General features: G+C 44.2%; 6 protein-coding genes across 11 annotated transcripts in view; 3 read left to right on the top strand and 3 right to left on the bottom strand.

Annotated features, from left to right (window-relative positions):
• Positions 1-103: 103 nt before the first annotated feature.
• On the top strand, positions 104-1722 carry LOC108131779 (uncharacterized). Its single transcript, XM_017250832.3, has 3 exons — positions 104-1157; positions 1223-1356; positions 1409-1722. The coding sequence occupies exons 1-3, from the start codon at positions 187-189 to the stop codon at positions 1600-1602; spliced, it is 1299 nt and encodes a 432-aa protein (XP_017106321.2). The 5' UTR covers positions 104-186; the 3' UTR covers positions 1603-1722.
• Positions 1723-1737: 15 nt separating this feature from the next.
• Positions 1738-3591, bottom strand: LOC108131778 (uncharacterized). The gene has a single exon (XM_017250831.3). The coding sequence runs from the start codon at positions 3539-3541 to the stop codon at positions 1748-1750; it is 1794 nt and encodes a 597-aa protein (XP_017106320.2). The 5' UTR covers positions 3542-3591; the 3' UTR covers positions 1738-1747.
• A 1914-nt stretch (positions 3592-5505) lies between these two features.
• On the top strand, positions 5506-8842 carry achi (achintya). Of its 5 annotated transcripts, none has more exons than XM_017250873.3 (9): positions 5506-5761; positions 6230-6380; positions 6446-6984; positions 7041-7189; positions 7286-7684; positions 7774-7875; positions 7935-8062; positions 8122-8292; positions 8351-8842. In XM_017250873.3, the coding sequence occupies exons 2-9, from the start codon at positions 6266-6268 to the stop codon at positions 8464-8466; spliced, it is 1719 nt and encodes a 572-aa protein (XP_017106362.2). In that variant the 5' UTR covers positions 5506-5761; positions 6230-6265; the 3' UTR covers positions 8467-8842. The 5 variants fall into 5 exon arrangements, with proteins under 5 accessions (XP_017106362.2, XP_017106363.2, XP_070134790.1 ...); XM_017250874.3 differs by lacking the exon at positions 5506-5761 and adding an exon at positions 6036-6173; XM_070278689.1 differs by lacking the exon at positions 5506-5761 and having other exon boundaries at positions 6082-6380; positions 7935-7980; positions 8041-8062.
• A 130-nt stretch (positions 8843-8972) lies between these two features.
• The window catches only part of fdl (fused lobes), a 16336-nt gene continuing 2542 nt past the window's right edge, over positions 8973-22766 (top strand). Inside the window, exons 1-3 of one of the 2 annotated variants that reach the window (XM_017250650.3) lie at positions 8973-9547; positions 21977-22159; positions 22220-22737. In XM_017250650.3, coding sequence (XP_017106139.1) covers positions 21996-22159; positions 22220-22737 — 682 coding nt within the window. In that variant the 5' untranslated portion in view covers positions 8973-9547; positions 21977-21995. Of the gene's footprint in view, positions 9548-21339; positions 21559-21976; positions 22160-22219; positions 22738-22766 lie in introns of those variants that run through there. The other variant, XM_017250649.3, reaches the window with a different exon arrangement.
• On the bottom strand, positions 12554-17297 carry s-cup (stanley-cup). The gene is made up of 3 exons (XM_017250651.3): positions 17212-17297; positions 15118-15268; positions 12554-14081 (listed from the first exon to the last, which is right to left on the bottom strand). Exons 2-3 carry the CDS (start codon positions 15262-15264, stop codon positions 12948-12950), a joined length of 1281 nt encoding a protein of 426 aa, XP_017106140.3. The 5' UTR covers positions 15265-15268; positions 17212-17297; the 3' UTR covers positions 12554-12947.
• Positions 17208-17582, bottom strand: LOC138926036 (uncharacterized). The gene has a single exon (XM_070278328.1). It carries the CDS (start codon positions 17580-17582, stop codon positions 17208-17210), a length of 375 nt encoding a protein of 124 aa, XP_070134429.1.

Below are 22766 nucleotides of genomic sequence, written 5' to 3'. Positions count from 1 at the left end.
TTCATGGAGAATATTTTGGTTTTTTTTATGGTTTTCCCCCTTAACAGTATCTGGCGGTATCTAGAGATGGAACTAAAACTATCGAATGCAGTATTTTCGCGAAAACGCCCACCAGTAACACTTTTATTATTATTATAAAACCCTAGGTTTGCAGCCGTCCAAACGGCGATCCAGTGGTCCTCCGGAATGGCCATGTTGACGCGGTTGACCAGCAGTGGCACCACCACGGTGACCCCCGGATCGCCAAAGGGGTTGCAGCGGTTCCAGAACTACCTGGCCGCGTTCCTCTGGCCTGGGACACAGCGTCAGCGAAGGAAGTCGACCCAGTTGGACGCCATCGACTGTTTCACCAACGACCTAGTGACCAGGAAGACGCAAAAGTGGGAGGAGTTACGTGACAGTCTGATGAAGCGACCGACTGCTACCCAGGAGACAGACGCCAACAGCAATGTCGCACTTGGAACGGGGAAAACGGGCACCACCAGCACCAGTTTCAGCCAGAATGTGGGCCTGATGTCCAAGGGAATGATGAATGACCTCAAGGCCCTGCGATCACCTCAACTTGGCTTAGATATTAGATCGCTATCGCAGCCGCAGCTGGATAACCTCTTGATGGCTACACTGGAAATCAAAAACAAGCTGGACTTTCTCTACCTGATCCGTCAGTGCATCCGCTGCAACTTACTTCCCTCCAACGAGGTGTTCGTTTCCTGTTTAAAGTACCTCAGTGCCCAGCGCAAGCTTCAACAGATTGAGGCGCTGGCGGAGACATGCCGCCAACTGGAGCACCCCTTCTCGCAGACCTACGCCGATTTGGCTCCTTTTCGTGCTATCGCTCTCTGGAACAACGGGAACGCAGATGTGGCTCTGATGACCCTACATCGCGGCTATGGTGTCAGCATGAACACTGAGGAGGGACGAAAAATGGCGCGAACAGCGTTCCGTACCATTTCGGAGGAAACGTTGGCCCAGAAGAGCGAGGCAGTTCTGGTGTCACTTCTGGAGGTGGCCCGTGCCATTCACCGCGAACACAAGGACATTTTCGTAGTGGCCTGTGTTTGGAAACAATGCTTTGTCAGCGATTGGTTCTGTGACCAAAAATCAGCGGGGGAACTCTTCGAGCACTACAAAGATCTACAGGAACTCGTGGAAAGGAGGTTAGATACATTTTATTGAAAAAAAAACTTGAAAAATATCTATTATTGTTTCATATCCCAAACAGAGCCGGTCCCTTATGTACTTCATTCTTGGGTCGCAACAATGTAGATGCAGTGCATCGCCTGATCGAGGTATTCTTGCAGCACAAGCAGCGCTCCGCCTGCTCTAGCTGTCTCAGCCTGCTCTTTAACTATCAATGTAAGTCTCTTCGATTTTTAGGAACTCTATTTCAAGCTTTTATTTATTTTAGATATGCGTAAGGACTTGCGTGCCTGCGCAGAGATTGTAAAATCATGCAGCGAGCTGGAGATGCCATTAAACGAATTGCAAAACGAGCAGTTCCTTAGCTTGTTCCTCGACCAGAGCGATCCGTTGGAATCCAACGGAGGCTCAGGAGCAATCAGCAAGTACAAGGCCCCCAAGTCCTTCCAGTACAAGTTCTAGTTCCCGTTCGTGTTCCCCACTGTTTGGGTCATTGTCACCGTAGTGTTAGCACAACCAGTTGCACCATTAAGCAATATGCATACCAACCAAAAAAAATAAATAATAAAGTAGCGTCACTTCAATAAAAGTTATTTAATGCCATCGTTCAAGTGTCCTCGGGAATTTGTTCTGGCAGTATTCCCACGCACTCAAAGCAGCGGGAGATCAGGTGCTTGCCACAGCGATGGGAAAGACACTGTTGGCACCGTGTCCTTGATTTAGTGCCGCGCTTAGTTTGGGTGCAGGGCTTGCAGCGACGGTGCTTGTCGCCGTGACGACTCGCCAGGCTTACCCCCGGCGGAAGATTCATTTTATCCGGGTGCAGGACACCCACGCTGCGAGACCGCTTCGCCTCTCCAGCAGCTTCAAAGAGCAGGCGCTCGTTCGGTTGGCCCAAAATCTCGCAGATCTGCAGTCTCGTTACCAGGGATGTAGTCGATTTTCGCTGAAGGCGTCGCTGCAAACGCTGTTGCGTGAGGAAGAGCCCCAGCTGCCGTTGAAAGTCTCGCTGCTCCATTGTCACGTCCCCCTTGGGCGCCAGTCTTAGTAGAATCCAAGCGTTCACGGCTGCCTTGTTGAGCACCAGGTGCAACAACTGCAGGAAAGGATTGCTCTGATTTTCGAGAGATGGCGGAGTGGCATGGGCTGTGCTGTACCGCTGAGATAAGTCATGAAATTGCTGGCAAGCCTGGGAGGTGCTGTGATAGGCCTGAAGTGTATCCACCTGAGAGCTGAGACCGCAAGCGTAGACAGCTTCCGTGTCAAACGGTATGAGTTTGGATGGGCCACTATAGAGAGCACTTTCGTTCGGCCACTGTCGTGGCCAGTCGAATGAGGAATCATTTAACATGCCCAGTGAGCTGAGCTGCCGCTGAACCATCGTTTCGCATTGTTCCGGGTTCAAATGTCGTGCTCCCATTGTTACATTCCTTCCCGTGGTCTTAAAGTCACAGATCAGCTCTTCGACATCCTTAACTGGTACCTTCTGCTGCTTGTTGACCATCGCATTGGTCATGTAAAGAGTCCTGGCATCGCAACAAAGGGTCAATCGCATGTTATCTACGGAGCAGGGAACCTCGTCAACGGTTAACCAGCTGCTGCAGCCATAATACGATCTGCTATTAATGAGGAGCCGTTGCCACATTTTCTGGGCTTCAGCCATGCCAAAATTACCGCCCAGACACTCTGAAATGCTCTCAAAGCGGGCCAAGGTCATGGAAGCACGAAAAATGGCGTTGCCCAGCTCTAATGTCCAGAGCTCATCGAGAGGTCCGCTATACTCGGCATTGCGGAACACCCCACAGAGGTAGCTCAGCCCTAAATAGGAGCGCAACTCGATTATATCCAAAGGGCGGCAAGTACCTTGCGGATTTCGCTGCTTACGCATCTGATCATTGGCGTGGCGCAAGAGGGATTTAAGCATTTCATCATCAAATAGAAGCATCCATGCTTCTACTGCGTTAGATATTGTTCGAGCAGGACCCTTTCCACAGGCTTGTTGTCCCAAAATCGGCAGCTCTTCGACTGCCTTCTCGATGTCTCTGTTTGAAGTCCAGATTTGACCATTTGGGGATGTGTAGTTTCCAGCTGCGACAGGCGGTCGACCACGTCCCCTTTTAGCGGGACCCGGACGGGAAGATACCTCTTTCTTAATGGCCTCTGCAGCTAGTTGATCATCGGTCATCAGAATATCACTTTCCTCAAATACCCATGGAAAATTGCAGGTTGTTACAGTTTCCTGCAGCGGATCTGAGTCTTCACTATTGAACGATCTATCCATTGTGATGGGTTCTGGTGGCGGAATTTCCTCTTCCACCGGCATCTTTTCCTCCTCTTCCGCATCTTCCTGGTCGCTGCACTTAATATTGGCCAGTAACTCCTCGTCCAAAACACCTTCCATGTTTGTTTACAAAAACATTTCATCCTTATGCCACACTTGGAAAATGTGTTGCAAAATCCATCTAAGCCGCCAAAAATTTGAATTTAAATTTAAATATAATTTCTTTTATTAACTAACATAAAATAAATGAAGAGGTCCAATTGGGAAGTGCTTTAAAAGCAAATCGCTTTATTGACTAAAATAAACAATATTCCAAATGGGTAAGTTCTTCGAAATCGAGTTTCAACAATAAAATAAGCTTAAACGTGATTTTTTTGTTTGTAAGAGGATTTAGTATTGTTAAAAATAGTTATGAAGACAATCTATTATGTTGTAAAATCAATATTTTAGTATCTTCAATAACCCAGTAAGTTTTACAAAGTACAAGGTAAGATTAAGATCTATAAAATTTAAAACAAACAGTAGTATCATTTCCGTATAAAATATATTTTTTGATTTTCCTGGAAACTAAAAAGTATCGGATAAGATTGTGATGTTTACTTTTACCTTAGTACTTGTACCTTAGTGCCTTGGTAAAAAATATATTGTTTACTTAAATAGAAAATTGAAGAGGGAAACGTTATACGGAAGTGGGTCAACAAGGAATAACTATCTTTCTATATTTGAAAAGTTGTACAATTCCGTAATTTAATGATAAAGGAATCTGAAAATATAGTGCAAGATAAGATTGTGATCTATAGTATAGAATTTATACCTTTTAGTATAAAAAGGGTTCATTTCCGAATATAATTCGAAATTCAGAATGAAATTTATTTATTTATTGGTCGTGTTGTGCACGCTGTGCCAATCTTATTTTGCTGCTACTGAGCAGTATTATTCGTCCTGCAATGAGGCTAGCCCACAGAGATCCGGAGTCCAGACAATTAAAATTGGCAACGACACCTTAAAGGTGTATTGTGAGACACCCAGAACTGGTAAAGTTGGGAAAAGTAGCTGGTTGGTCATTCAGAGAAGAGTCAGTGCCGAGGAAAATTTTTATCGCAACTGGACCACCTATGAAGATGGATTTGGCGACATAAATAACAACTTTTTCATTGGACTCAAAAACATAAACCTAATGACGGAATTTAAGCCTCATGAACTGTATGTTTATGTGGAGAGCTTTGGTGGGCAATCAGCATATGCATACTACGATTTCTTCAGTATTGGGGATGCAAGCTCCAAGTATAAGCTGCAGATAGGGACCTATTACGGAACTGCCGGAGACTCAATGAAAATACACAATAACATGAAATTTAGCACCTACGACAGTGATAATGATAATAGCACAGAGAATTGTGCAGCAAAGTTCACCGGTGCCTGGTGGTATAATAATTGCCACCATAGGTAAGTTAAAACATTCTTCAATAAATACATTTTATAATAATCGTATTTTTATAGCAATCTGAATGGTGCCTATCTAGGAAGCGGTGTACATGACGGGACCTATTTGTGGGCCTCTGGTATAGTTTGGAAAACATTTCAAGACTATACTTTAAGCCTAAAAAAGGTTGAAATGATGGTGAAACCCAAGTGGTAAACAATTATTATTTTAAATACTAGTTATGTTAATCAGAAAAGAATAAAGAGTTGTGGTAGTGTGGAAACTACCATGCAAAAATTTTAAATTTTTAAAACCTGTTAGCGAAAATTATTATTATAACCAGAATAGTGCTGCCATTTCCCAAATGGATCCCAACTATAGTCATTTAATCGCTTTGCAACACTAAACATATTAATCCAAAATTGTAGGCTTATTAAAAAATAGTTCAAATATGGTAAAAGGTGTAAATATTACAATCTTAGTGTCAATATTCATAGACTAAGATGAATATTAAGTTTCAGATATATTTCTTAAAATATTTGTTTATCCTACTTGTACACCTGTTTCACATTTAAAAGTGCCGCCTATAGTAATCGTTTATCGCACTTGACAATCAATCGGGATGTATCACGGTAATACCATCACCAATATTGTTGTTTTATTTCTGGCCAAGAAAAAGAGTAATTCGCAAAGAATCACCAGATAAAACCAAAACCCTTTTGACCACGTTAAGCATTGCGGTCAAGAATAGCCCCTGTTCAAAAAGGAGTATCAGCCCGAATGTCCTGACATAAACCTTCAGAAGTGACGCCCGTTGTTATCTGCTCGCGTCACGGCCCTGTCTGGGGGTCGAAATTCCAGAAAAAGCAAGTGGAAAGTGCAATTAAATGTCAGTGGCAAATGATCGGATATTGCAGGTGATGCCAAAAGTCCCATTGATGCCCGTTATTTACGCGCGCATCGAATTTGTCAAACAAAATTGGGCGAAAAGTGTCAATTTGACGTTCAGTGTTGGTCACCGCTTGAGTATGTGTGTTGGCTAGGGACATCTGCTGTCGAGTAGTGTAGATTATTTCAAAATTTAAATAATGTCATTTAATTTATTTGAAGGATTCCGCCTGAGCCAAGTCTCGATTGCATTACAAAATCATCAGAAATCGATTTTGGAAATCCATCCGAGTGGGCCATGATTCGAATGTCTTGACATTTTGTGCCCTTTCGTCAAAAGTTAGTTTAATCTCAAAGCCCGAGCTGTGAACACAAATCATTTCGATCTCTGTTATAGTGCAAAACTATATATTCTTTCTAAGAAAATTGAAAAAATAATTCGTAAATCCCGTCGCCTTGTATCGAGTTTTCAATCAATTACTGTGCTGTCGTTTCAGTCGGTGGTTTCCTGGTTCATAAGGATCTAGGCTGGCATGATCTCTCCAGAGCAACAAGAGGTCAATCTGGTGCTGGATCGCCAGGTGCGCCAGAATATCCATGATATGATGCATGAGGCTCATGTTCAGGCTAGGCTCTTAGAGAGCGAGGGTAAGTTCATTTTTTTCAATAATCCAAAAAAAGAAAACTAACCAGAATCTGTTTTTCATTTCTAGGACGTGAACGCTTTCACTCTGATTCCAGTGGAGATTCGCTACATGCCGAGGATACGATGGCCGTGATGGAGGCACTTTCGGGAGACGGGATCGTTGAGGAGGATCTTAGCTCCGAACGAGCTCATGCTGTGGACTCAAACGAAATTCAGAATTACCATGACATGATGGTGGACAACGATCACCACATCGATATCAATGGGTCGCTGCGCAAACGGCGTGGCAACCTGCCCAAGCATTCTGTTAAGATCCTTAAACGCTGGCTCTATGAGCACCGCTACAACGCGTACCCTAGTGATGCCGAAAAGTTTACACTGTCGCAGGAGGCGAATCTAACCGTGTTGCAGGTTTGCAACTGGTTCATCAACGCACGTCGTCGCATACTGCCAGAGATGATCCGACGCGAAGGTAATGACCCCCTCCACTTTACCATCTCGCGACGTGGCAAGAAGATCAGCCCGGGCTCATCTGGATCTGGGTCCATGGGTATGAATGCTGGCAGTACCCCGAATCCTATTACTGGAAGTCCGGCTTCCGAAGTGGTAAGATAGCTGACCTTTCCATATATTCATTTTAAACTATCGCTTGTTTTTCATAGGTTGTTGGAGCTACCGAAGAGGTGGATGGCGCCGGGGAGATCCACGAGGGCATAGCCAACGTTCTCACTAATTTCGACCAATATGTTCAAGGCCCCAACGGACAGATAGTCAAGATGGAGCCCGAGTACGATGATAGCGTCATCTACAGGTACCTACAGGTCGCTATGACCAAATTATTTAGTTTGATAGGTTGAGTGTTGTACCACCTTCCCACCTTCCCCTCCCATCCGCATCCATTCCAAAGTTGGCAGCAGGCCATTGCAAACAATCCGATGGGTTTCCAAAGTCTCCACTCCTCGCTACAAGCAACCATGATCGATAAGATCCAAAACTATCAAATGCGCAAGGCAGCTGCCTTGAAGAGCTCCGGATCCAGCACCAGTAGTGACGGCAGCTCAAAATCAAGCTCCCCTGGGTCTATATTACCGTACAGTCTCTTTGGTAAGCTACCACCCGAGTTCGATGACGACAAGAAGCCCCCTCCGCCCAAGCGGGGTCGCAAGCGTCAGTCCGCCGGCAAGAGTGCTGGAGGGAAGACTAAGCAGCCAAAACGGGAAAAAGTGATTAAACAAGAGGTCAATCTGAGCGATGCGGCCGTGTACTGTTATGAGGACGAATACGGAGGCTACGTGGTCGCTCCTAGGTACAGCTACTACACCGACCGATTACCCCATATTTTAAGTCTTTCAAGAAATTATTCTTCGCTTTAAAATATTTTTCTCTTACCCACAGATCCGAGGGCGAGGAGAGCGGCCAAGGGTACGAGTCCTGTGAACACCACAGCGAAGAGGAAGTGCGCTTCGAAACCTCCGACGACTGGCAAAGCGTAATGAAGTGAGTAAATAGTATATAGCCTTTTTTTTATAAGCTCATAACGAATGATTCCTTTTTAGGACCGTTTTCAGTACCGAAGAGGTCGCTACTACTGGTGGAGAGAATGTAAGTACTGCGGCTAAAAAGCGATCAGCTAATAACACCTCTTTTTGGAATACCAATCAGCCGGCTGTGGCAAAGCGCAGTGGTATGTTAAACTCTGCTTAACATTAGTTTAGAAATTAATTGTTTTATTATATATATCAGGCAACCAACAGGTAATGGTTTCCAATAATGAGCTGAATCAGGTGGAGGAAACAGTTGTAGAGGACCCAAATCAAGTGGAGGGCGGGCAGGAGGAAAACTTGCAGCAGGAGGATGTGTATACCGCTACCGATGCAGACAATGGCCAGACTCAGTCATCACCACAGCCACAGAGTAAGAAATCTGATGAAACTTAATTAAAAAGATAACTTTTCTCATTAAAACCTATCAGATGTTAGTCGGGATGAACGTGACAAGTACAAATGTCTTTACTACCTGGTGGAAACGGCTATGGCTGTGCGTCAGAACGATGTCCAGGAGGATGAGTTTGTTTATATGGGCAACTAGTTCCACACACCACTAGACCATGATGATCCCATGTATAGCCAGACCTCAATGTATATATACTTAAGTATTTCGAAGTTACTGCAGATTCTGCATGTCCTTAGATCAAAAAATTGTGCTAAGGCCTACAGTTATGCTGCTGGGCCGTCGAAAAATCTGTTAATTCAGTAGGTTACTAAAAAAAAATGTACAAACCAATTAGATCAATTTCAAGACCCAATCGCCCAGTCAGGTACGCATATCTACCATGTCAATTTACAAAGAAATCGATATGATTATGTCACACTAATTTAATTATGCAAACTTCTGGTACCCAAGAAAACCAAATACATGTGCATTTTAGGCACCAGCGCTTAACTGGTGTCATATAGGCAAATAATATTTGTTTTATTTTAAAACTGGCGGGCTAGAATTTAATTACGATCAAAATTTCAGTATTTTTTCAGGCCTTTTGGTATTTTTCTACTGCAATGGTTGTGTAGGATTTTTAAGTTAAGGGGATACGGTCAGTCACCGATTTTGTTTTTTGTTTTTTGCAATAAATGTTTGTCCCGCAAATAAATTATTAACAACTACAGCAAACACGGGACTTCAAATTGTTCAAATATATAATGAGCGTCATTCCAGTAGCCGGCTGCTTCGAGAACATTGCAATGAACGTCTTCTGGTGATTAGAGTGAATTTTCCGCATTGGCAGCCAGTCGTCGCCCCGTCTTCTTTTGTCTCTTTCTCTCCCTGTCTGCCGTCGTGTTCACTTTGTGTAAATTACAATTTAAAAAAAAAAACAACAAAAACAAATATAAGTTGGTTTAAAATGTAACGCTAGCATAGCCTGCAACGCAAAAGGCAAATAGCTGAGAAGGTAGAAGTCATTTGGAGAACCACCTACTGCTTCCAAGTGCTGGCCAAGTCGGCCACACCTGCACCGCTTGAAAATCTCACGCTTATCGCACACCAGCAGCAACACCCTAGATTCCTCCTGCCACGCCCCTCCCACCGCTCAGCTTGCAAGGAGTCTAGCCGCAGTTGTCCTGGCAACGGTCGAAATCAGGACATGCAAAGAGCAGTCCCATCTGCAGTGTGGGTAAGTCTACATCCCTGGGCATAGATCTGTATGTGTTTGTCTTTGGTTGATTGGGAGGCAGAGGCGTCATCTTGGTGGGGGGTTGGGTCATAACACTATATATATATAGTTTGTTTTTAAATCTATTCTTTTTCTTCTTTTTTTAGCCTTAAATTTTAATATTTCAGAATTTTAATTGGATCTAAAAATTCAGTTACTAAACTTTATAAATGTAAATACATTTTATTTTAAATATAAGCTTACATGTATAAATAAAAACAATTATTTGTATAAGAATTATAGTTTTTAAAACCCCTTAAAATAATAATACCCATGTCCCTGTTTATACCCTGTATATGTTAGTACACCCGTACGTGTACTGGCATTTTTTTTTTTTGGCTATTTACTATTTGCACTTTTACTTTCGATTTGGGGCTCTTCTTTGTGACTTTACCGACTGGCCCACTTGCGTCATGACATGCTTTATTTGCCGATGCCATAATCTCTACTTTTTCGAACGACGGCTAGCTGCTGTTGCAGATACCCTGGGGATCGTCTAGCAAGCTGGTACCATTAAGATATGGAGCACACTGCTACCCGGCATCCATAGATTTCTGGCTTATCGCTCCACATTTTTAAGTTCGAGGCTTGCCAGTAGCTTGCCAGTTTGCGATTATATATATTTTTTTGAAATTTAATCTAGCACTTTATTTTGTAAATATTCTATTAGAAATTCTTATTTTTTTAAATCCTAAAATTCTATTCTCAAATATGTTATTTGAATTTTTAGGTCATAGCCGTTCCAATTGCCAAATGGTTTATATTTAGTGACCCATTGGAGTCTATTTTTAAGCACGTGCCTGGCACTCGTTGCAGGATGATGATGATGATGCTACTACTGCTGGCTGCCAGATGATGATAATGATGATGATGATAATGAAGATGACATCGGCGTAAGTGGCTCGAGTAGTTTGGCCCGATGCCCCAGCAGGAACACGAGTTTTTAAGCGGCAATTTGCAGCAATTAAAAATACGAGAGGCTGTTGGCAAAGTGCTTGTGCCTGCTGACTGGTGCTGGTGCTCACATCTTACACCTCTCATTTGCTCGCTCGGTCGGCTCACCCTCGGGTGTCTCATGGCGTTATTAATAAATCGAACCGGGGACGGAAAGGGTCAAACGGTGCTGCGCAGTTTGCGGTGAACAGCGGTGAGCGGTGGGCTGTGAGGCGGTACCCCAGGCTTTATCAATTTTCACCCAGTTCAGCCGAGTTCAGTTCAGTTTCAGTTTCAATTTTCAGCTCTCGTTCGCTCTATTTTGTTTGGCCTCCACACACCGACACACACGATGCCGACACCACACCACCACACACATTAGCTGGCGTCTGGCGGTGCTCTCTTTTCTATCATTTTCCCAACAATTTCCCTGCCACCCAACATTTGGCCCACTCAGCTGTGGCTGCCACTCGGCTATAGCTGCGGCTATGTGGCTCTGGCTATAGATGCGACTTGTTGTGCCAAAAGCATCGGCATCAGACGCATCGCTCGCTTTCAGTTTGCAATTATCAACATCGCGCGCTCCTTGCCGGAGCATCGAATTTGTGTTAATTCGCCGGGCCGAATTATTGCTGGCATGGCCATAAATAAACCGCAATTCAATTCATTCTATTTATTGCCGATACTCACGTGAAACTTAATCATCGAACGAATTTTAAATGTTGCTGGCACGACGGTATGAGTGTTAAATGAAATCATACATTTAGTTTTTGAAAAAACAAAACAAAACAAAGCATAGTGTTACCTGGTAATGTGGATTAGGCTTTTGGGCCACCGATCCATGCATAATTGCCAGCCCCTTTTCAGCAATTCAAGGTTGCATAAACGCTTAATGTCCCTCTCCCCCGTGGCCGGCTGTCAAATGAAATTGTGCACAATGATGAGAGCCACTAACAAGTTTCTTGTTACCATTTCAATGTGGCACGAGGGCAACAGAACGGCAGCAGAGGCACAAAAACAAGAGATCTCTTTCTCCGGCTTGCCATCGCTTGACCACACAAACAAACCCAACTCAACCCAACCCATCTTAACTCAACTGTTATAAACGATTTGTTTTTCGAATGCCCTGAAAAGTGAGAGTTGAATGGGAATACGGTGCGTATACTTGATATTTGGTTTGTAGGTGAATCTAAAATTTAAATAATTTGAAAGGAAAAGCCAGTACTGCCTAAATAAATCAAAATTCTAGGAGTATGAAGTAGCCGATATGGCTGTAGCCATACCGTGCGTATACTTGATATGATTTTTACTGATACACAGTGCGTTTACTTGATAGGTGGTTTCCACTTAATGTAGATAAACCAAATAAAACCAAAGATTATCCTTAAAATATATACAATATCCTAGACTATCATATGGCATATAGCCGATATGGTATGGTCATACAGTGCGTATACTTGATTAGTGTTGTACTGATAGGCAGAGCGTATACTTGATAAGTGGTTTCTACTTGTTACTTACTTGTTATATCTCTTTTAAATATTATATTATTTAAGTAAAAGCAAATATCCTAAAATATATACATATATATATATCCTAGAGTATAAAGTACCTAATATGGTCATACAGTGCGTATACTTGATGAGCTGTGTACTGCTAGGCAGTGCGTATACTTGATACGTGGTTTCTACTTACATAACTTTTTTAAATATATTATTAAAATAAAAGCCAATATTATATTAAAATAAATATATCCTAGAGTATCAAGTAGCCGACCTGGTGACACCTTTTCCCCACCTTCGCCCTCCTTTCGGCATGCAAATCATCCAGACAGAGAGACACAACTGCCGTGCTGTGTCTGAGGTAAATGCGGAGCAGAAGGATAAAAAAAGAAAAAAATAAGAGGCATACTGGGTGGGTGGTGGTGGGTGGAACTAGTGGGTGGCATTTTATTCCGCTTGTTAGCCGCTGTCTTTGACGATTTGTTCGCATGCCATTCTTTGCTCTGGTTTCGTTCTGTTATCGCCTCTCGAGTTATTCGCTCAACATGCCTCTGTCTCTACTGTTCTGTATTTAATACAAAATCAATCGGCATATGCATATTAAGGCGAAGGCCTTCCCCGATTCAGGTTACTTGTTTATTTCAATTACAACTCTTGATTTAATTTTTATTTTTGAGTACGAGTACGAGTATTCGAACCGAACATTCATAGGCGGATATGCGCAAGGGGCTTAGCTCTAAACATTTAAACATTAAAATTATTGCGTTTAGATAGCGAAGAGACTACTATTAAATTGCACTCTTAAAACTTACATAGTATGTTTGCCATAGGTCTGAAATAATATAACTCAAGTCATCTTAATCCTTAATTTTAGTTAAAGCACACTTGTGGTTTACTGAGTATGAGAGTCCGAGTCCTCATTAGGCTCACACATAACCGCTGGACTCGAGCTTGATGGCACCCTCGTATGTGGGCAGCCCTGATCTGTCAATGATTTTGCTCATGTCCATGCTGATGATGCCGTTCTCGTTAATGGTGTTCAAGTCGGCTTCGTCCTCCTCTTCCTCCCCCAACCGCTTCTGGTGGCTGCCAGTGGCTTGTTCCAGATTCTCCTGCCTGCCACTGGACGTGGCCGCTGGTGTGGCCGATGTTGCAGCGTTGTCATTTTCGTCGGTGACAGCACTGATGGGCTCTTCTGGCGGGCTTGATTCCACAATTGCGGCCTGGACATTGCCGTTGGCCGCATCCTGCAGAGTGGTAATGTCAGGAGCAATGCTGTTGCCATTTTCGCTGTCGCCGGGACACGGACACAAAGCCACTGGATCCTCCAGCTCCTCCTCGGGCTCCAGCCGCTCCTCTCTCCTGCCCATATTCAGGCCGCTCTCCACGGACAAGGCGGTCAGCGGTTCATCCTCCGCCTCGGCTTCGTAGCGGAACTTGCCGCACAGCGGGCAGCCCCTCCGGTAGTGATTGGCGCTGTGCTGGTGGCTCTGTTGCAGGTATCGGCGCCCGAAGGTGTTTAGCCGCAAGTTCTGGGCCGGCTTGCGAGCCTGCAGGGCCAGCGGAAGGGAGGGTGGCGGCTGCAACACCTCCATTTCCAGGCAATTTCCGCTGCGAGCTGCCACCGCCGCCGCTGCGGCATTCCACATGCTCTCCACTTCCGCCCGCTGCAACGAGCAGCAGGACTGAGCATTCAACGCCAGTTGTAGCTGCTTATTAACCAGCAGACCAGGACCCGATCCTCCAGTGCTGCCACTGGCCATGGCATCCACGCTGCCATCGGGCGTGCCCCTACTGCCGCTTGCCCCATTCTGATTGCTGATGTCGAGGGTGGATCGGTAGCCGGGCGGCGGAGAGACGCGCTGCATCAGAAGCTGCTGCTGTTGCAGTTGCAGCTGCAACTGTTGCTGCTGGTGCTGCTGCTCCAGCTGCTGTTGGTGGAGCTGTTGCTCGTGGAGCACCACGGCGTCGTACGAGGGCGGCGGTTCATGATGCAGGGTGGGGACAACGGCCAGGCCATCGGTGGAGTCGCCTAGAAATAGGCCCGAGGTTTCATAGCACTGCGAAGAAAAGGGGAATATTAGTAGGGTATATAGTATAGTATATAGGCCCTACACCATTTTTGGATCTATGGTTGGATGCATCGCAATTTCCTTGCTTAATGGACACGCGGTGGACAAATGAAATTTACGCGATCAAATAAAAAAGTTTAAATTGCACACATCATAAACTTATTTGTCTTCGCTGCGCAATCTGCCCCACCACCCAACCACCCAACCGCCGACCTGCCACCACCAATTTGCGACCTCCAGCCCCCTCCCCCCAGACCAGCCCATCCTGTCAGCAGTATCGCCTTTTTCTGCCCGCAGTTGACATTTGTGCCTGGACAGGCTAACGTTGATTTACGCGGAGCCTTTTGCCGGCCCGGCCCGGCCTGGCCTCGTCCCAGCGGGCCAACAAACAACAATGAACTGAGTGATGGCATAAGGCAGTAGTGGGTGGTTTGGGCCCACCAGTAGGGCTAGTAACTTAATAAAGCCGATGGCCAAGTGAGTCCGGCTTCTGGCCCACTTGCATTGTCGTCCGGCAATTGTCGCGTCCCCCCCTTCTTGGCCAAGTTAGTTCGCACCTGTTAAATGCGCCGCATAAATATCCATTACTTGCCGCCTCCTTCTCGGCGGAGACTTCGTGAAATGTTGGCTTAAACTTGAAAAAGGACAATTAGGGTTGGGTCCAAATTGGACGTGATGTCAAAACGCGGGAATAAACGGCTATACAACTTGGTCTTAATTGTGATTTTAACCGATAATTGGGATTTGAGGTTAACACAATTGAGTGAAAGTTGTTTGTTATTAGCCCTTATCCTTAACAGTTTAGATCCTTGCCCTGCATGACACTTGAATACTCTTCGAAATATAATTTGTTTCATATCGATTTTGAAATCCTTTATTAGAACTAATGAAATCCCCGAGGATTTGAATAAACCTTTGGTCTCTATTCTATTCGAAATGTATTTGACATCCGTATGTTGTTATTAGAGCTCGACAACAAAGCCCAAAATGGAGATGGGAATGGAGATGGAGCTACTAAACTCACCTGCTCGACGCTGTATATTTCCATGTTGGGATCGCCTTCCAGCCACTGGTGCTGCTGCTGCCTGTAGGCGGCCTCGGTTCGCTTTTTGATGTTCCGATGACAACAATAGCAGACCACACACAATATGGTTGTCACCAGGGTGAGCATGGCCCTGCAACAATAATCGAATTGAATATCTGGATATATATATGAGAGTATATGTGGATGTGAATGTGATTCTGAATGCAATGTTATTCCACGAGTATCAGTCACAGACACGTGTATTTTGTCGAAATGTTTGTTTTGTCCATGGAATGAATGATTGCGGAGAGGAGGAAGGGTGGCTGGCTGATGAGGATGGTTAGGATAAATGCCCTCTCGATAAATGGCCATCATGATAATATTGTATTAATGCCGTTTTTGGCATTTATTAATTCTATCAAACAAATTGCAAATGCTGTCTGTTTATTTATTTTGGATTGTAGTTGTCCTACGGCCCTGCTTATTGGTAGAATATATTCCCAAAACAATGTTGTCCTTATTCGGTTGCTTTGATACACCACCAGAGCGGAAATTAATTTACAGCACAATTCTGACTTTAATTAGCAGAAAGCACTTGTTACTTAAACTTCCAAGGAACAATGTTTTAATTTATTTTCCATTCGGAGAAGTATGAGGATGTGGTGCTATGTTTTCTTTACTTTCTTATTTAAATAAACCTTTAGGTCATAGTTTAAAGTAGATTGAAGATTACTAATTATTTGATTAGTATCTCTTATGAACGGAAATTAAAATTTCAATCATTTTCTTGAAAGTGTTGAGCCCCCCATTGCCTTATCCGTTTCATAAGTTTGTCAATAAATCTGAAAGGCCCAGCCCCCCACCTATCAGGTTGATTGCCAGTTATCATATTTTCCTTTTAGCGCTTTCGGCCAATTCATGTCGGTTTATTGAAACTCACTGGTTGATTTCAGGCCGGAATGGGCTTCGTGTCGATTTGGTTGCCCAAGGAATTTCAATGACGTCACTTAATCCACTTTAGAATGCAACATTGTGCTCCACTTGTCTGACCAGTGTTTGTTTCTGGCTCGTCCTTTTTTTTGTGGCTTTTTTCCCCGGCTCACGCAATTTCTCGCATGTCAACAGTTCATTAAGGACCTTCTTTTTCGGGCCGAGCTCGGTCGGAAAGAGAGACAACACAACGCCGATGTAGAGCATTTTTTTTATATATATTTGAGAGCTATTTTCAATGAATTGGCCCGAAACAATCGATAAAAACGTAGTTAAAATAAAGTTTTGGCTTTGGGCCACGCGTCGTGTTTACACACATCAAGCCACAACCACCATAAAAACCGTGTTGACAATTTTTAGAATTTTTTTTAGAGCCCTACCACAGTCCTGGAAGGAAGCTCGCCTTACAAACGAAAATAATAAATTTTATTAACCATCTCCCGCAACAGCAACACTTTCCTTTATTTTCTTTTAAAAAAGGATGTCCCAAAAAAAAGGGGGAAGATGGGAATAAAAAAATGGCTTAGCGCAATTATAATTATTATTTTCCTTCAACACCAGAGCCGGAAAAGCCGAAAAGCAGTTGACAGGACGGAGGAAGGACAGCTTGACATCTTCGCTTCCAGGCGCATAAAATGTTGATGTTTATTAATTCGTAGCTCCAGCTCATAAATCAAGCCCCACAACATAGCCCCAGCAGTATGATCTACGAGAGCTACTCTAAAATGGCTGAAATGTGTCTACAAATAAGGGCAATTACTGTGAATTAAATTGAACGAAACGACCCGCAATATCACAAAAATTTAAATGATTTATGCCTGGTTTATTTGTATTTTTCCAGCCATAATTTCACTCCCCCCCGCCCGACTCTCATGAATTCATTTCCAAAGTGCTTGTGAAAATGGGCATATGTTTGTCGAAAAAGTACCTACATGCACTACCGCCACATGGAAAACAATTAACCAGAGCCAGAGCCCGAGTTGGAGGGAACTTGGACGGGTTTATTTTCCACTCAAACTTTCTTGCAGGCCGTAATTAATTAATTGCCAAATCACATGTGGGAGTGCTAGGCTAGTTGCCAAAAGTTGCATCAGTCAGACTTACCCGCCGAGCAGCAGATTCACATTCCCATTGACAACATTTGCATATGTCTGGGGTCCACCAGGTCCTCCACCGCCACCGGCACTCGAGCTGATAGCTCCCGAGCCGCCGCGCTGCTGATGATACAGCCCCAGGCCGCTGCTATAGTAGGTGGTATATGTGGATATGGACGAGGATGAAGATGCCGATGAGCTAGAGCCATGCTCCTGGGACTGGGACTGGGACTGCTCCGTCTCCTCGGCCGATGATGTTGAAATATCTGCTACCGTTGCAAGGAGCGATGATATTGTTGTCGAGGAGGTGGTGCTGCTGGCCGGGATGGTGTGATTTGGACCGAAGGCCGCCAGGAGAGTTGCATAACGCTTTAGAGACATTTCACAGGGGCTTGAAATCGAAGCAGGGCGATTGCATAACGATTAGCACGGCGCACTCATTACAATGAGCCTTTTATTAACACGCACACTCGTACATTTGGGGGCCAGGACAGCGCCAGGACTAAGGGTTAGCCTTTAGAGAAACCAAAAAGGCTCTAGACGGCAGCAAGGACGAAGAGCGACTGTTAGTTGGGGAGTTAGCCCTCGCGAGCGACGACCCGAAGGCAACACCACTAACAATGCTAACACTGACACTAACACTTAAAATAAGAACAACAACAACAACAGCACTACACAAAGACAAATTTTTTTTTAAATTTATTATTTATATATTTTTTTAATTTAAATTAGAAGGAGAGAAAAGTCTTTGTTAAATAATTATAGACTTTGTTGGAAATAGAGTCTCATTTTGTTAGTTTTTCTTAGTGAGAATATTTTGGTTTATTTTAAACACCATTTTAAAACATGAGAAATATTAAATTAAATTTAAAACTGTCTTGTTCTTTTGTTATTTTAAATATTTTTATTATAAATATATTTATATATACATTGTAGTTCTTTTAATATTTCAAATTTTAATACTTGATTCTGTAGTTACACTTTTAAAATATTATTCTTAAATCCTAACTAAGATATCTTAAATGCTTTTTTAAAACACCGTTTTTTATAAAATTTCTTATTTTTAATTTATTATGTTTTATATCTTTTTATATTAATTTTTTCCACTGCCTTAGCTTTTGTAACGATCGATGGCCAAGGCAAGACTATTTCCGTAACTTTTAGTTTCTGTTTTTTTTTTTTTTTTGGCCGCGAATTGCGATAACGGTTATAGTAATGGTAACACTAGCTGGTAGCCCGACTGCCTAGCTGCCTAACTGCCTCGCTGTGGCAAGTGGGAACGCGTGCGTCTGGGTGAATGCGTTGCGCTGTTGCAACTGAGCTCCGGCTTGACTTGCTGACTAGTTTGCCGTCCCGAGGACTTGGCTTGGCTTGGCTTATCCTTTTGTTGTGCGCCCGACGAAGTTGCCGTGGTTACCGAGCGACTCAGCCTTCGGCCTGGTCCTTTACACTTCGTTTATTACCGTTAGTTCTTACTTTGGCTGTTCGGTGGTATGTTGCTCCTTCTGATGTTGCTGGTTGCCTGTTACAAGTTGCGTTGCCCATTTTTCCCTTGATGCTTTCCCTCTCATACTATTTTTGGAGGGGCGGATGGGTGGTGTGGGATGTGGGTGGTGGGAGTAAGGAGAAGCAAAAGGAAGAATCAACAACAAAGGCCAAGCTGAGCTATTTGTATTGAGCTTCCTTTTATATCCCTTTCACTCTGGCAGGACTCTCTGTTCCTCTGCACGTTTCATGTCAAATTGAGCGCCAAATGCTTTTGTATGCTCGTATGGGTTGTCATTATGGTTGCCACTGTTGTTGTTTTTTTTTTGTTGTTGTTGTTTTTGTTTATAGCTATAGTTGTTGTTGTGGCAACCGTGCATGCCATTTGAACAACACTTGTCGCCAACTGAAATTTTTCACGGCATGCGGCCATAAATAATAATGCGACTCAAAAGCAACAGTCCATGCCGCGCATATTGAGCATGCAACATGCTGCAAGTGCATGCCACACAAATGCAAGACAATACATATAAGAAACTGTTGCATTTAAATGGTTTATTAAAAACGATAGTCTAGGTACTAATACAAGCCTTAAAGCTTCCACAACTTCTTCTATAAAAATTTAAAAATCATTAAAATTTTTTGCAACATTATCCAACGAATAAAATATAGAACATTTGCATATCTGGTGCTTTTATAGGCACCAACCATATGCCATCATCATTATAATGGCCCACCGTTAGGGACTAATTGAAATTCACGTATTATTTTGGCAAATTTGCGTTTAATTTATGGCCCTATCCCAGTCTCGTACAAACATTTAAAATAGGCTGCCATGTTGGCCAATATTCGGGGGCGGTAGTGTGTGGACTCGGTGGATCAGCTTCTGGGCACCCATATATACATATACCTTCCTATGCCAGCTGCACACAATCGCAGGCAGAGTCGCCCGACTGGTTCAAGAACATATGTAAATAGTTGCACGCCATTTTTGCCGCCCCTCCTGCGGTACACTGAGAGAAAGGCAGTGGTATATATTCTGTTAGGTATTTAGATATGTTAGATCTTTTTCTGTTTATTTTTTTTAGTGTTATTTGAAATCCTCTTGCTCGCTCTTTTGTGAGTTTTTGGCCATGCCAACTGTTTGTTGGCGGCGTCGGTGGCGTCTTGAAATCCGTGCGACGTCGGCGGCTTAACAGCCCCACAGTTTTGGGCCCTATATCCGTACTATATATTCGTGAATTCGTAGTTGTTGCCTACACCTCGAGTGTCGCGCGCGCTCAAGAGCCCAGTGAGGCGGCGGCCGTGAACAAGAGACACACATACACACACACACACACGTCGCACACACAAAAGTTGCCACAATTTTAGTTTTCCTCCAGCTCTCTGGCATAATTTTAGATTTGTGCAAAAGAAAATTTGTCAATTCAGGAGGAGGACAACCTACCAACTACCATATAGAAGGAGAAAAGAGGTGGCAGCGGTCCACGTTTTTTCTGTCACGCCGCCCTTCAACAGTTGGCATCTGGCAAACGTGACTCATTAGAGGCGTCTCGCACTTGGAGGCGGAGGATGCAGGGGTGGCTGCCACCCGCCGCCACCAAGCCCACCACTGATGATGGATAGTTTCGGTCGCTTCTGGTCACTTTTGGGCGCCGCATTGCGCACGCGTTGCGGGTAAGCCCTGGAAACCAAAACAAGCCATGTCTAAAGCCTGTGTGACAGTCAACTAAATGGTCAAATAATGGGAAGGGCTAAGACTTAGAATGAGTTTAACAATTTGTACCTACAGTTTCCATTAAGGACATGCCCTTAAAAGCAAAAAAAAAAATCTTTACCGCGAACGCTGAAATGTATGCTATACATTTTCGACTGTCTTTTGTGACTCTTCTGTGCTGTGTGGAAACTAATGAGGCTGCCACAGAATGGCTATCCTTTTTTCCTTCCCGCATATCCCCTTTGCTCGTTTTATTATTTCAAGCATTGACAGCATTAATTATGCATGCCTGTTGATTTATTATGCACGACCATCAAGGTAATGATGGGACCAGGCCAGGCCAAGCCGGGCCACAACACGTCCACTGCAATGAAGCACCTCTTGCCAAAGCTAAAAAAAAGAAACTAACATAACATACTTTATATATAGAGGATATCAAATGGGAGGTTCACCTGCGTTGCATGACCTGCTAAAGTATTTCATATTTTCACATGTAGCGTAATGAAAATTTTAAGGTCTCCCCGTTCCAGCTTCGATTGTGGGAATCACACGCAAAGGTTGCATGCCCCCGCAGCTTTTTTTCTTTTGCATTACAGGTGTGTACGACACACACACACACTATATCCATATGTCACGGTACCTGGCACCATGTAGCAGCAACGTTCTGGTGGCAAGGTCTCGCCCTCGTTCCGCGTCTATGCAAAGTTTAAAAGTGCCACCGCCTGCCACTGTCGAACCCCAAAAATATATAAAATCTTATTTAGGTTTATGGGTGCTGCTCCACTCTTTGTTGAGTAATTTGATTTGAAATCGATGAGGAAGCATAAAATGTTAAATTATAGGTTACTTTATAAATACGATACATGGAGAGGATGTGGGGGATGTCTATTCAGAGTAGGGGGCTGGAATATTAAAGATATTTAAGCCACCAAAGCATGCCACACTTTCACATCATTCGGACTATATTTTTAAACAACTTAATCTATTATGAGATATAGATACCATATAGAAACCATATATATTCAGTAGGAAGGTAGTAGTTGAGGAAGACAAAGCCATGGCCGCGAAAGTATGTATGTGGAAGATTCTTCGATTTTTCATTATGTTTCCATCGAGGCGCCAGTGGAGTCACCAAGTCCCTTGCGTGTGCCAAAGGTAGATGGGCCATGTGTGCGTTTGGTGTGGTGTGGGGACTAGGACATGGCGGTCGTGGAGGACAAACAATTGCCACTAAATGGCATGCGGCGGGGCCCTGTGTTGCGCGCTTTTCCTTTGATTTTATCGCTCGTCAAGCCCAAGTCGCGAGCATTGATTAAAGTTCGATGTGCCCGGTGTCGCCCCTGACAGGACAAACTGAAGCGTAACAGTAAAGGAGGGCCCGGCCCATTGTCTTCCGCCATGACCTGCTATTGTGCATTATTGCTTAACCGTCTCCGGTGTAAACACAGATGATGTCAACCTGAGGGCGGGTCGGGATTATCCCTTATTTTTGGGCGATTTAAGGTCATAAGTACTTTGGGACTTATTATTAACTTCTTATAGTATTTCATAAAGATTATTATTTATTTTGCAGCCTACGTTATCTGTATAAGATGTCCTTGGCTGTCTCGTTGCGTCGAGCTCTTCTGGCGCTACTCTCCGGAGCCATATTCATCCTGACGGTGCTGTACTGGAACCAGGGAGCCACCAAAACTCAGGCCTACAATGAGGCCCTAGAACGCCATCCCAGTCATCGGGATGCCAGTGCCTTTCCCATGTGAGTTGTCGAGTTGCCATTCCATCCTTTCATCCAAGCATAATCACTCTTCATTTGCAGACCCGTCGAAAAGTCCTGGACGTACAAGTGCGAGAATGACCGATGCATGCGAGTGGGCCACCACGGCAAGTCCGGGAAGCGCGTCTCGTTCATCAGTTGCTCCATGACGTGCGGCGACATCAACATCTGGCCCCATCCCACCCACAAGCATGTCCTTAGCTCGCACACCCACAGCTTCTCGGTGGACGATGTGCAGCTGCAGGTGGACACAACGCATCGGGAGGTCCGCAAGCAGCTGCAGGTTGTCTTCGATTGGTTCCTCAAGGATCTGCGACAGATCCAGCGGCTGGACTATGCCGGCAGTGGCTTAGAGCCCGCCGCTAGTGAATCATCTTCCTCGAAATCCCGGCGACACACCCAACAGGATTCGGAACCAGCAGCCACGCTTTTTGGCGCCACTTTCGGGACCAAGCAGGCCGGGGATTTGTCCATCGTGCAGGTCAAGATAGCCGTACACAAGTCGGGAGACCTTAACTTTAGTCTCGACAACGATGAGAGCTATCATCTGACATCGAATAGTGAGTAATTTCCATAATTTTTGGACATC

Source organism: Drosophila bipectinata, chromosome 2R (genome assembly GCF_030179905.1).
Source record: "Drosophila bipectinata strain 14024-0381.07 chromosome 2R, DbipHiC1v2, whole genome shotgun sequence".
Classification (NCBI taxonomy): Eukaryota; Metazoa; Arthropoda; class Insecta; order Diptera; family Drosophilidae; genus Drosophila; species Drosophila bipectinata.
This window is presented reverse-complemented; position numbering and strand designations above follow the sequence as displayed.

Coding starts and splice junctions, on each gene's coding strand:
- LOC108131779 (XM_017250832.3), top strand. CDS start 187: ATGGCCATGTTGACGCGGTTGACCAGCAGTGGCACCACCACGGTGACC. Junction 1,158..1,222: donor CAGGAACTCGTGGAAAGGAG/GTTAGATACATT, acceptor TATCCCAAACAG/AGCCGGTCCCTTATGTACTT. Junction 1,357..1,408: donor CCTGCTCTTTAACTATCAAT/GTAAGTCTCTTC, acceptor TATTTATTTTAG/ATATGCGTAAGGACTTGCGT.
- LOC108131778 (XM_017250831.3), bottom strand. CDS start 3,541: ATGGAAGGTGTTTTGGACGAGGAGTTACTGGCCAATATTAAGTGCAGC.
- achi (XM_017250873.3), top strand. CDS start 6,266: ATGATCTCTCCAGAGCAACAAGAGGTCAATCTGGTGCTGGATCGCCAG. Junction 7,876..7,934: donor GACTGGCAAAGCGTAATGAA/GTGAGTAAATAG, acceptor ATTCCTTTTTAG/GACCGTTTTCAGTACCGAAG. Junction 8,063..8,121: donor GGCTGTGGCAAAGCGCAGTG/GTATGTTAAACT, acceptor TATATATATCAG/GCAACCAACAGGTAATGGTT.
- s-cup (XM_017250651.3), bottom strand. CDS start 15,264: ATGCTCACCCTGGTGACAACCATATTGTGTGTGGTCTGCTATTGTTGT. Junction 14,082..15,117: donor AAATATACAGCGTCGAGCAG/GTGAGTTTAGTA, acceptor TTTTCTTCGCAG/TGCTATGAAACCTCGGGCCT.
- LOC138926036 (XM_070278328.1), bottom strand. CDS start 17,582: ATGTCTCTAAAGCGTTATGCAACTCTCCTGGCGGCCTTCGGTCCAAAT.